General features: G+C 44.0%; 1 protein-coding gene across 1 annotated transcript in view; it reads right to left on the bottom strand.

Moving 5' to 3' along the window:
• Window positions 1–14202, bottom strand: part of LOC112237185 (C-myc promoter-binding protein) — a 133216-nt gene that overhangs the window by 70870 nt on the left and 48144 nt on the right. The window contains 5 exon segments of the mRNA XM_042318030.1: window positions 2865–3040; window positions 3827–3971; window positions 5339–5397; window positions 5844–5910; window positions 6980–7263. Coding sequence (XP_042173964.1) covers window positions 2865–3040; window positions 3827–3971; window positions 5339–5397; window positions 5844–5910; window positions 6980–7263 — 731 coding nt within the window.

Consider the following 14202-nt stretch of genomic DNA (forward strand, 5'->3'; position numbering starts at 1 on the left):
TGGTTGACTGTTCTCAGCCCGTTAGCTAAGTGGATGGAGGCCCTTCACTATGGTTGACTGTTCTCAGCCCGTTAGCTAAGTGGATGGAGGCCCTTCACTATGGTTGACTGTTCTCAGCCCGTTAGCTAAGTGGATGGAGGCCCTTCACTATGGTTGACTGTTCTCAGCCCGTTAGCTAAGTGGATGGAGGCCCTTCACTATGGTTGACTGTTCTCAGCCCGTTAGCTAAGTGGATGGAGGCCCTTCACTATGGTTGACTGTTCTCAGCCCGTTAGCTAAGTGGATGGAGGCCCTTCACTATGGTTGACTGTTCTCAGCCCGTTAGCTAAGTGGATGGAGGCCCTTCACTATGGTTGACTGTTCTCAGCCCGTTAGCTAAGTGGATGGAGGCCCTTCACTATGGTTGACTGTTCTCAGCCCGTTAGCTAAGTGGATGGAGGCCCTTCACTATGGTTGACTGTTCTCAGCCCGTTAGCTAAGTGGATGGAGGCCCTTCACTATGGTTGACTGTTCTCAGCCCGTTAGCTAAGTGGATGGAGGCCCTTCACTATGGTTGACTGTTCTCAGCCCGTTAGCTAAGTGGATGGAGGCCCTTCACTATGGTTGACTGTTCTCAGCCCGTTAGCTAAGTGGATGGAGGCCCTTCACTATGGTTGACTGTTCTCAGCCCGTTAGCTAAGTGGATGGAGGCCCTTCACTATGGTTGACTGTTCTCAGCCCGTTAGCTAAGTGGATGGAGGCCCTTCACTATGGTTGACTGTTCTCAGCCCGTTAGCTAAGTGGATGGAGGCCCTTCACTATGGTTGACTGTTCTCAGCCCGTTAGCTAAGTGGATGGATGGAGGCCCTTCACTATGGTTGACTGTTCTCAGCCCGTTAGCTAAGTGGATGGAGGCCCTTCACTATGGTTGACTGTTCTCAGCCCGTTAGCTAAGTGGATGGAGGCCCTTCACTATGGTTGACTGTTCTCAGCCCGTTAGCTAAGTGGATGGAGGCCCTTCACTATGGTTGACTGTTCTCAGCCCGTTAGCTAAGTGGATGGAGGCCCTTCACTATGGTTGACTGTTCTCAGCCCGTTAGCTAAGTGGATGGAGGCCCTTCACTATGGTTGACTGTTCTCAGCCCGTTAGCTAAGTGGATGGAGGCCCTTCACTATGGTTGACTGTTCTCAGCCCGTTAGCTAAGTGGATGGAGGCCCTTCACTATGGTTGACTGTTCTCAGCCCGTTAGCTAAGTGGATGGAGGCCCTTCACTATGGTTGACTGTTCTCAGCCCGTTAGCTAAGTGGATGGAGGCCCTTCACTATGGTTGACTGTTCTCAGCCCGTTAGCTAAGTGGATGGAGGCCCTTCACTATGGTTGACTGTTCTCAGCCCGTTAGCTAAGTGGATGGAGGCCCTTCACTATGACTGTTTGACTGTTCATTCAGCCCGTTAGCTAAGTGGATGGAGGCCCTTCACTATGGTTGACTGTTCTCAGCCCGTTAGCTAAGTGGATGGAGGCCCTTCACTATGGTTGACTGTTCTCAGCCCGTTAGCTAAGTGGATGGAGGCCCTTCACTATGGTTGACTGTTCTCAGCCCGTTAGCTAAGTGGATGGAGGCCCTTCACTATGGTTGACTGTTCTCAGCCCGTTAGCTAAGTGGATGGAGGCCCTTCACTATGGTTGACTGTTCTCAGCCCATTAGCTAAGTGGCTGGAGGCCCTTCACTATGGTTGACTGTTCTCAGCCCGTTAGCTAAGTGGATAGAGGCCCTTCACTATGGTTGACTGTTCTCAGCCCGTTAGCTAAGTGGCTTGAGGCCCTTCACTATGGTTGACTGTTCTCAGCCCGTTAGCTAAGTGGAGAGTCTTGGAGAGTCATACTGTGAGAGTTGGTTGGGGACTGAGCAGAAAGCTACAGTCACAAAGGGCGGCAGGTAGCCTAGTGGTTAGAGCGTTGGACTAGTTACCGGAAGGTTGCAAGATCGAATCCCCGAGCTGACAAGGTAAAAATCTGTTGTTCTGCTCCTGAACAAGGCAGTTAACCCACTGTTCCTAGACCAGTTAACCCACTGTTCCTAGGATGTCATTGTAAGTAAGAATTTGTTCTTAACTGAGTTGCCTAGTTAAATAAAGGATACATTAAAAAAATCTGTACTCAAAAAAGAGACTTTACACATTATATGGATAGAAACCTTTAGTCTATTCCATTCTAGTACACAACACGGGGTTGGTAGTCGCCGCAATGCTTACTGGGAGATGGTGTTTGTGTCAGAAGAAGCTGTGCTTACTGGGAGATGGTGTTCGTGTCAGAAGAAGCTGTGCTTACTGGGAGATGGTGTTAGAACCCTACTATCAGATGGTGTTTGTGTCAGAAGAAGCTGTGCTTACTGGGAGATGGTGTTTGTGTCAGAAGAAGCTGTGCTTACTGGGAGATGGTGTTTGTGTCAGAAGAAGCTGTGCTTACTGGGAGATGGTGTTTGTGTCAGAAGAAGCTGTGCTTACTGGGAGATGGTGTTTGTGTCAGAAGAAGCTGTGCTTACTGGGAGATGGTGTTTGTGTCAGAAGAAGCTGTGCTTACTGGGAGATGGTGTTTGTGTCAGAAGAAGCTGTGCTTACTGGGAGATGGTGTTCGTGTCAGAAGAAGCTGTGCTTACTGGGAGATGGTGTTTGTGTCAGAAGAAGCTGTGCTTACTGGGAGATGGTGTTTGTGTCAGAAGAAGCTGTGCTTACTGGGAGATGGTGTTTGTGTCAGAAGAAGCTGTGCTTACTGGGAGATGGTGTTTGTGTCAGAAGAAGCTGTGCTTACTGGGAGATGGTGTTTGTGTCAGAAGAAGCTGTTCTTACTGGGAGATGGTGTTCGTTTCAGAAGAAGCTGTGCTTACTGGGAGATGGTGTTTGTGTCGAGGTCGACACAGCTGACGTCCAGCGGGGGGTCGTAAAGGTCAAAGTAGCGTGAGTCGACCCCCACAATGAAGGGGCAGGGGGCGGAGAGGACCCCTGCCAGAGCCAGCGGGCACAGAGGGATGTACGGACACGGCCAGTGGAATGGGAAGATCATCTGAGGGGAGAGAAAGAGAGGGAGGTCAAATGAGGAAACTGAACCTTTAAAACTACTGTCAAAACCGAGAGACATTACCAATACTGCAATTGTTAGCTACTACTAAAAATACTAACAAACTGCCATAGCGAATTATTTAAACCCTACTATCAAACTGCCATAGCTAATTATTTAAACCCTACTATCAAACTGCCATAGCTAATTATTTAAACCCTACTATCAAACTGCCATAGCTAATTATTTAAACCCTACTATCAAACTGCCATAACAAATTATTTAAACTACTTACTAAAACCACAAGCTACTACTAAAAGTCCTAAAGATTCAAACAGCTGATATCTGAGGTACTATAGCATTAAACAGCTGATATCTGAGGTATTATAGCATTAAACAGCTGATATCTGAGATTCTATAGTGTTAAACAGCTGATATCTGAGGTTCTATAGTGTTAAACAGCTGATATCTGAGGTTCTATAGTGTTAAACAGCTGATATCTGAGGTTCTATAGTGTTAAACAGCTGATATCTGAGGTTCTATAGTGTTAAACAGCTGATATCTGAGGTTCTATAGTGTTAAACAGCTGATATCTGAGGTTCTATAGTGTTAAACAGCTGATATCTGAGATTCTATAGTGTTAAACAGCTGATATCTGAGGTTCTATAGTGTTAAACAGCTGATATCTGAGGTATTATAGTGTTAAACAGCTGATATATGAGGTATTATAGTGTTGAACAGCTGATATCTGAGGTACTATAGTGTTAAACAGCTGATATCTGAGGTACTCACAGCCACCAGAGCCTCAGTGACACTGGTCAGAACAGCGGGCCGTAGAGAGTGGACCAGGATCTTATGTTCTGTCACAGCAAACACCAGGAGCGTTATAGCATTCTCCGGACCGAGGTTCTGTAGCAGTATGGAAAACCGACCACCACTGGAACACAGCCATAGAAGAGATTAACACATCATAACACAGCCATAGAAGAGATTAACACACTACATCACTATCATAACATATACCATCAATTAACCATACCATACATTAACCATACCATAACTAATACCATCAATGAACCATACCATAACTAATACCATCAATGAACCATACCATAACTAATACCATCAATGAACCATACCATAACTAATACCATCAATGAACCATACCATAACTAATACCATCAATGAACCATACCATAACTAATACCATCAATGAACCATACCATAACTAATACCATAAATTAACCATACCATAACTAATACCATCAATGAACCATACCATAACTAATACCATACATTAACCATACCATAACTAATACCATAAATTAATCATACCATAACATATACCATAACATATACCATACCATAACTAATACCATCAATGAACCATACCATAACTAATACCATACATTAACCATACCATAACTAATACCATAAATTAATCATACCATAACATATACCATACATTAACCATACCATAACTAATACCATCAATTAATCATACCATAACATATACCATACATTAACCATACCATAACTAATACCATCAATGAATCATACCATAACATATACCATACCATAACATATACCATACATTAACCATACCATAACTAATACCATCAATTAACCATACCATAACTAATACCATACATTAACCATACCATAACCTATACCATCAATTAATCATACCATAACTAATACCATAAAATAACCATACCATAACTAATACCATAAAATAACCATACAATCAATTAATCATACCATAACTAATACCATGAACTTCACCGGCAGTCACCAAACCTTCGTCCAATTCTTTAAACCAATCTAAAGGTATGTTTTGGAGTTCCTCAAGGTACTGCTATAGGACCACTACTGTTCTTATTATGATATACACCTGTTAAATCCACTTCAATCAGTGTAGATGAAGGGGAGGAGACAGGTTAAAGACAATTGAGTCATGGATTGTGTATGTGTGCCATTCAGAGGGTGAATGGGCAAGACAATAGATTTAAGTTCCTTTGAACAGGGTTATGGTAGTAGGTGCCATGCGCATCGGTTTGAGTGTGTCAAGAACAGCAACACCGCTGGAGTTTTCACGCTCAACAATTTCCTGTGTGAATCAAGAATGGTCCACCACACAATGGACATCCTGCCAACGTGGCACAACTGTGGGAATCATTGGAGTGTAAAGTCCATCCCCCGACAAATTGAGGGCAAAAGGGGGAGGGGGGGGGTTGTGCAAGTCAATTTTAGGAAGACGTTCATAATGTTTTGTACACTCGGTGTATATGATACCTGTCTTACCTGAGTGGTAGAGGGGATGACACAGGCTGGCTCAACATCAGGCTGTCGTGAGGAGAGAGCTGGGGAATGTCAACACATTACCAGAGGTATAGTGTGGTGGGGACAGGTCTGGCACAAAATGGCTGCCGCACTTCATTTAGCAGGTGGCTGTTATCAAAGACTCCCATATAACCAGTACTGTCTCTGTTGCCAGAGATTGGTGCTAGAATGGGGTATAGTGTGGTGGGGACAGGTTTGGCATAAAATGGCTGCCGCACTTCATTTAGCAGGTGGCTGTTATCAAAGACTCCCATATAACCGGTACTGTCTCTGTTGCCAGAGATTGGTGCTAGAAGGGGGTACGTTACCTCAATACAATGTAAATAACTTTGAGAAAAACACTGTTAAAATAATGATGATTATGATCAAGACAGAGTCAGACATGGTTTAGTCGTGAATAGAGACACACACTGACAGAAACGATAAACATAACATAGCAGCCAGCACCATGGATGCCTTAACTCACCTGCACCAGTATCCTGGGCCTCTGAGAGGAGGGGAACGGGACCTTGTGCATGAAGTGGGAGATGTGCCTGACAGGAAGAAGAAGAAGAAGAGGAGGAATAAGGAGAAGAAGAAGAAGAGGAAGGAGAAGAAGAAGAAGAAGAAGAAGAAGAAGAAGAAAGAAGAAGAAGAAGAAGAAGAAGAAGAAGAAGAAGAAAAGAAGAGGAAGGAGAAGAAGAAGGAAAAGAAGAAGAAGAAGAAGAAGAAGAAGAAGAAAGAAGAAGAAGAAGAAGAAGAAGGAGAAGAGAAGAAAGAAAGAAGAAGAAGAGGAAGAAAGAAGAAGGAGAAGAGGAAGAAAAGGAAGAAGAAAGAAGAAGAAGAGAAGAAGAAGAAGAAGAAGGAGAGGAAGAAGAAGGAGAAGAAGAAGGAGAAGAAGAAGAAGAAAGAAGAAGAAGAAGAAAAGATGGAGAAGAAAAGGAAGGAAAAGAAGAAGAAGAAGGAAAAGAAGAAGAAGAAGGAGAAGAAGAAGAAGAAGAAGAAGAAGAAGAAGGAGAAGAAAAGGAAGGAGAAGAAGAAGAAGAAGGAAGAAGAAGAAGAAGAAGAAGAAGAAGAAGAAGAAGATGGAGAAGAAAAGGAAGGAGAAGAAGAAGGAGAAGAAAAGGAAGGAGAAGAAGAAGGAGAAGAAGAAGGAGAAGAGTTACAGGACATGAGGCCAGAAATAACCCTGAGGAGGAGGTGAGCATAATCTGTCATCACACCGTCTGGGACAGGAGGGGGGTAGATTTACATAGAGTTCTGCCACTGCACTGTCATCTGACCATCACAATGCCCTGTTGAACTGTCAGCAAACACTTGATCTAAACATAGCCTCTGGTGTTTATTTAGTGGACTGGATACCATTTGGAATTGTTAAAACTTCTAGGGAGTGTGTCTACAGTATATCTATGTACAAAGTGCCTGGGTATGGTGCCTGTCCTATAGAGAGCTGTCCGATAACACAGGCAGTGTCATACAGGGTCACTGACAACACTGTGTACTTATAAAGGACCGTGGCTCAGCATGGTCCCTAGCAACACCAAGGCCAATGGGTTCAAGTGCTGCAATTGATACCACAAATGTCTGCTGTGTCCTAATATATATTATTCACACAGTGCTCACTTCTCGATGGGCAGGGTGTGAGGTCCAGAGATGCAGTATCGATAGAGGAAGGTGAGGAACTTGCGGAAGGCGTCAAAGAAGGGCCAGTGAGACAGCAAACAGATACACTTGTTGGTGTGTAGCGCTCTGGGGCCCGGAGCTGGGCTGGAGGGGGAGGTGGCTGGGGATGAGGCTGGGGAAGAGGGCCCGTGGTCCAGCCCCGGCAGACCCAGCTGAGAGCGCTGCTGGTCGGTCAGACAGTCCTGGGAGTAGGGCTCGTAGAACTGGATGGCTGCACCGTACACCTGAGATGAGGAAACACACAGATACACGTCAGGATGGAAGCATTAGTACATAGAGGTAGGGGCACATATGTATCTGTTGCCATACAGCTGACTGGAACCAGAGAATGTCAGTCGAGTGGAGGGAGGAGTGGAGCGAGGAGCGGAGGGAGGAGTGGAGCGAGGAGTGGAGGGAGGAGTGGAGCGAGGAGCGGAGGGAGGAGTGGAGGGAGGAGTGGAACGAGGAGCTGGAGCGAGGAGTGGAGGGAGGAGCGGAGGGAGGAGTGGAGCGAGGAGTGGAGGGTGTCCAATTTGACTGGAGCGCGGAGCGAGTTTCCCAAAGGCTGGAGCGCACACTTCATGAGCTCAGGGCATGCCTGTCCCAGCATGCATTTGTATAGACTACTTGTGTGCTGCTATAGCCCCTTGCTTTAGCTAATGCCATGGAGTTCACTAAATATTTTCATAAAGAAACAGATAAAACACACAGGTGCAAAATCAAGGTGACTTACAAAGATGAGCTGGACCAAGAGCAAGAGAGGGAGTGTGGTGATGTAGTGTCCACAACTAAAGAGAGGGAGTGTGGTGATGTAGTGTCCACTACTAAAGAAGAGAGGGAGTGTGGTGATGTAGTGTCCACAACTAATGAAGAGAATGAGTGTGGTGATGTAGTGTCCACAACTGAAAGAGTGTGGTGATGTAGTGTCCACTACTAAAGAAGAGAGGGAGTGTGGTGATGTAGTGTCCAGTGTCCACTAAAGAAGAGAGGGAGGTGGTGATGTAGTGTGGTGACTAAAGAAGAGAGGGAGTGTGGTGATGTAGTGTCCACAACTAAAGAAGAGATGGAGTGTGGTGATGTAGTGTCCACTACTAATGAAGGAGTGGAGTGTGGTGATGTGAGTGTCCACAAAGGTGTGATGTAGTGTCCACTACTAAAGAAGAGGGAGTGTGGTGATGTAGTGTCCACTACTAAAGAAGAGAGGGAGTGTGGTGATGTAGTGTGTGGAGTGTGGTGATGTAGTGTCCACTACTAATGAAGAGAGGGAGTGTGGTGATGTAGTGTAAAGAAGAGAGGGAGTGTGGTGATGTAGTGTCCACTACTAGGTGAAGAGAGGGAGGTGGTGTGTAGTGTGAGTGTGGTGATGATGAGTGTCCACTACTAAAGAAGAGAGGGAGTGTGGTGATGTAGTGTCCACAACTAAAGAAGAGAGGGAGTGTGGTGATGTAGTGTCCACAACTAAAGAAGAGAGGGAGTGTGGTGATGGAGTGTGGTGATGTAGTGTCCACAACTAAAGAAGAGAGGGAGTGTGGTGATGTAGTGTCCACTACTAAAGAAGAGAGGGAGTGTGGTGATGTAGTGTCCACTACTGGTGATGGAGTGTGGTGATGTAGTGTCCACTACTGTGGTGATGTAGTGTCCACTACTAAAAGAAGAGGAGTGTGGTGATGTAGTGTCCACTACTAGTGTGGTGATGAAGTGAGAGGGAGTGTGGTGATGTAGTGTCCACAACTAATGTAGTGAAGAGAGGGAGTGTGGTGATGTAGTGTCCACAACTAATGAAGAGAGGGAGTGTGGTGATGTAGTGTCCACTACTAAAGAAGAGAGGGAGTGTGGTGATGTAGTGTCCACTACTAAAGAAGAAGAGAGTGTGGTGATGTAGTGTGGTGATGTGAGTGTCCACAACTAATGAAGAGAGGGAGTGTGGTGATGTAGTGTCCACTACTAATGAAGAGAGGGAGAGTGTGGTGATGTGAGTGTCCCACTACTAAAGAAGGGAGTGTGGTGATGTAGTGTCCACTATGACTGTGGTGATGTAGTGTCCACTACTAAAGAAGAGGTGGAGTGTGGTGATGTAGTGTCCACAACTAAAAAGAGTGTGGTGAGTAGTGTCCACTACTAAAGAAGAGGAGTGTGGTGATGTAGTGTCCACTACTAAAGAAGAGAGGGAGTGTGGTGATGTAGTGTCCACTACTAAAGGTCCACAACTAATGAAAAGAGGAGTGTGGTGATGTAGTGTCCACTACTAATGAAGAGAGGGAGTGTGGTGATGTAGTGTCCACTACTAAAGAAGAGAGGGAGTGTGGTGATGTAGTGTCCACTATGACGGTGGAATCTGAAAAGACACCTATCCTGAAAGCATGATGGTGTACTGTGTGCACATGATAACAGAAAGGAACGAGGTGGGTAGATAACTATGTCATTGTAGCAAAGCATTTATAAACAAATAAAATCTGATCTCTTAACCGTTTCTTTCATTTCTGTTCTATTATCTATACAATAGGCCATCGTTGATTTTGGCCCAATAGGCCATCGTTGATTTTGGCCCAATAGGCCATCGTTGATTTTGGCCCAATAGGCCATCGTTGATTTTGGCCCAATAGGCCATCGTTGATTTTGGCCCAATAGGCCATCGTTGATTTTGGCCCAATAGGTCATCGTTGATTTTGGCCCAATAGGCCATCGTTGATTTTGGCCCAATTGATTTTGGCCCAATAGGCCATCGTTGATTTTGGCCCAATAGGCCATCGTTGATTTTGGCCCAATAGGCCATCGTTGATTTTGGCCCAATAGGCCATCGTTGATTTTGGCCCAATAGGCCATCGTTGATTTTGGCCCAATAGGCCATCGTTGATTTTGGCCCAATAGGCCATCGTTGATTTTGGCCCAATAGGTCATCGTTGATTTTGGCCCAATAGGCCATCGTTGATTTTGGCCCAATAGGCCATCGTTGATTTTGGCCCAATAGGCCATAACTGATTTTGGCCCAATAGGCCATCGTTGATTTTGGCCCAATAGGCCATCGTTGATTTTGGCCCAATAGGCCATCGTTGATTTTGGCCCAATAGGCCATCGTTGATTTTGGCCCAATAGGCCATCGTTGATTTTGGCCCAATAGGTCATCGTTGATTTTGGCCCAATAGGTCATCGTTGATTTTGGCCCAATAGGCCATCGTTGATTTTGGCCCAATAGGCCATCGTTGATTTTGGCCCAATAGGCCATAACTGATTTTGGCCCAATAGGCCATCGTTGATTTTGGCCCAATAGGCCATAACTGATTTTGGCCCAATAGGCCATCGTTGATTTTGGCCCAATAGGTCATTTTGGCCCAATAGGTCATTGATTTTGGCCCAATAGGCCACCGTTGATTTTGGCCCAATAGGCCATAACTGATTTTGGCCCAATAGGCCATCGTTGATTTTGGCCCAATAGGCCATCGTTGATTTTGGCCCAATAGGTCATCGTTGATTTTGGCCCAATAGGCCATCGTTGATTTTGGCCCAATAGGTCATCGTTGATTTTGGCCCAATAGGCCATCGTTGATTTTGGCCCAATAGGCCATCGTTGATTTTGGCCCAATAGGCCACCGTTGATTTTGGCCCAATAGGCCATCGTTGATTTTGGCCCAATAGGCCTGGTATATTACCTCTTTCAGGGAGCTTTCCGGTTTGATTGCGTTATTTTGCCTAAAAACCTTAAGGCCTACTTATAGACAAATGTCAAAACAACTCCGCATCCCTGCCCAGCCTGGCAAGAGTGGCCCGAAGGATGTTTAGCATCTCCAGCAGCTCTGCAGCCCTGCTGGCCTGATCTCCAGGCACCATCACATGAGCCTGAAGCCACAGACTCTGGCCAAACTCATGTTTCTGAACGTGAATTCAAAGGAACTGTACACTGAGCCTAATAAGGCATTGTTAATTAAATGTCTGTTTTAATTCTCGTAAGTCAAATCATATCACATTTCATTGGCCACATACACGTGTTTAGCAGATGTTATTGCGGGTGTAGTGAAATGCTTGTGTTTCTAGTTCCCACAGTGCAGCAAAGTCATAGCCTATATGCGGAATTTATAATGGTTTAATGAAATGTTGTTTAAATGCTGAGCGCTATAATGTTCATGCCAGCCTAATGCTTCACAAAGTATTTCTTTGTAGGCTATAGCCTTGAAATAATTGAAATAATATAGCCTAAATTATTTATTTTCATTCCTTCTTAGACTCCCTGTCTGGCTCCTGACCTATTCAGAGTGTTTATTATGACATGTAGTCTATTCAGAGTGTTTATATACTGTTTATTATGACATGTAGTCTATTCAGAGTGTTTATTATGACATGTAGTCTATTCAGAGTGTTTATTATGACATGTAGTCTATTCAGAGTGTTTATATACTGTTTATTATGACATGTAGTCTATTCAGAGTGTTTATTATGACATGTAGTCTATTCAGAGTGTTTATATGCTGTTTAATATGACATGTAGTCTATTCAGAGTGTTTATTATGACATGTAGTCTATTCAGAGTGTTTATTATGACATGTAGTCTATTCAGAGTGTTTATTATGACATGTAGTCTATTCAGAGTGTTTATTATGACATGTAGTCTATTCAGAGTGTTTAGTATGACATGTAGTCTATTCAGAGTGTTTATATACTGTTTATTATGACATGTAGTCTATTCAGAGTGTTTATTATGACATGTAGTCTATTCAGAGTGTTTATATACTGTTTAATGACATGTAGTCTATTCAGAGTGTTTATTATGACATGTAGTCTATTCAGAGTGTTTATTATGACATGTAGTCTATTCAGAGTGTTTATTATGACATGTAGTCTATTCAGAGTGTTTATTATGACATGTAGTCTATTCAGAGTGTTTATTATGACATGTAGTCTATTCAGAGTGTTTATATACTGTTTATTATGACATGTAGTCTATTCAGAGTGTTTATTATGACATGTAGTCTATTCAGAGTGTTTATTATGACATGTAGTCTATTCAGAGTGTTTATTATGACATGTAGTCTATTCAGAGTGTTTATTATGACATGTAGTCTATTCAGAGTGTTTATATACTGTTTATTATGACATGTAGTCTATTCAGAGTGTTTATTATGACATGTAGTCTATTCAGAGTGTTTATATGCTGTTTAATATGACATGTAGTCTATTCAGAGTGTTTATTATGACATGTAGTCTATTCAGAGTGTTTATATGCTGTTTAATATGACATGTAGTCTATTCAGAGTGTTTATTATGACATGTAGTCTATTCAGAGTGTTTATATACTGTTTAATGACATGTAGTCTATTCAGAGTGTTTATTATGACATGTAGTCTATTCAGAGTGTTTATTATGACATGTAGTCTATTCAGAGTGTTTAGTATGACATGTAGCCTATTCAGAGTGTTTATGGTATGTCCAGGTAGTCACAACAATAGATGGGTGTTGGTTAAATGGTGATTATAATGAACGGAGGGAATTTGGAGCGACTCTATATTTTTTCTTCCTGTGAGCGAGAAGCGGTTTTTAGCAGAGCGGTTGGAAAGGACGTGGAGCGGCGCCCCGTGAGCGATGAGACGGACCTCCGACCGCTCACACTCTGACTGGAGAACATACATGAACCACACAGAGTTAGTCTTGTGATACTTGTATCTAGTGCACCATAATCAACCATTAATCACCGTGCTTCTCAGTGAAACTTAAATAAGAATCAGGGTTTTCTCTGGATCAAAAAGGGACTTAGGTGGTGGGTGTGGCCGGGGGCTTGGCAAGGAGCCCTCTTTGGACTTAAGAGGCCCGCCCGATCATTTTCTATGCAGACAAATCCCTGAGCATTTAAAAAGCAATACATATATCTGACCTTGTAGCAGCTAGGTTACCCTCTCTCTCTGTCTTTACTCTCTCTGTCTACATCTGACCTTGTACCAGCTAGGTTACCCTCTCTCTCTGTCTTTACTCTCTCTGTCTACATCTGACCTTGTACCAGCTAGGTTACCCTCTCTCTCTGTCTTTACTCTCTCTGTCTACATCTGACCTTGTACCAGCTAGGTTACCCTCTCTCTCTGTCTTTACTCTCTCTGTCTACATCTGACCTTGTACCAGCTAGGTTACCCTCTCTCTCTGTCTTTACTCTCTATGTCTACATCTGACCTTGTACCAGCTAGGTTACCCTCTCTCTCTGTCTTTACTCTCTCTGTTTATATCTGACCTTGTACCAGCTAGGTTACTCTCTCTCTGTGTGTTTTTACCTTCTCTCTACACATTCTAAATCTAGCCTAAATCATAGAGACACACACAGAGCAATTTGATTCCTGGAAACCCAGTATTATGCTCTTAGAGACAGATCACATAACATCAGTAAGGGTATACAGTCTAGTGGACAGAACAGCCTTCAGTCAGAGGGTATAGTCTGTATCAGCCTTCAGTCAGTGTTTATAGTCATTTTCAGAACTGTTCTGTCAGAGGGTATAGTCAGGTACAGAACAGCCTTCTGTCAGAGGGTATAGTCTAGTACAGAACAGCCTTCAGTCAGAGGGTATAGTCAGGTACAGAACAGCCTTCAGTCAGAGGGTATAGTCAGGTACAGAACAGCCTTCTGTCAGAGGGTACAGTCTAGTACAGAACAGCCTTCAGTCAGAGGGTATAGTCTAGTACAGAACAGCCTTCAGTCAGAGGGTATAGTCAGGTACAGAACAGCCTTCAGTCAGAGGGTATAGTCAGGTACAGTACAGAACAGCCTTCAGTCAGAGGGGGTACAGAACAGCCTTCAGTCAGAGAACAGAACAGCCTTCAGTCAGAGGGTATAGTCTAGTACAGAACAGCCTTCAGTCAGAGGGTATAGTCAGGTACAGAACAGCCTTCAGTCAGAGGGTATAGTCAGGTACAGAACAGCCTTCTGTCAGAGGGTACAGTCTAGTACAGAACAGCCTTCAGTCAGAGGGTATAGTCTAGTACAGAACAGCCTTCAGTCAGAGGGTATAGTCTAGTACAGAACAGCCTTCAGTCAGAGGGTATAGTCAGGTACAGAACAGCCTTCAGTCAGAGGGTATAGTCAGGTACAGAACAGCCTTCAGTCAGAGGGTATAGTCAGGTACAGAACAGCCTTCAGTCAGAGGGTATAGTCAGGTACAGAACAGCCTTCAGTCAGAGGGTATAGTCAGGTACAGAACAGCCTTCAGTCAGAG

The sequence above is a fragment of the Oncorhynchus tshawytscha genome, unplaced genomic scaffold, assembly GCF_018296145.1.
Source record: "Oncorhynchus tshawytscha isolate Ot180627B unplaced genomic scaffold, Otsh_v2.0 Un_contig_4866_pilon_pilon, whole genome shotgun sequence".
NCBI classification, from domain to species: domain Eukaryota; kingdom Metazoa; phylum Chordata; class Actinopteri; order Salmoniformes; family Salmonidae; genus Oncorhynchus; species Oncorhynchus tshawytscha.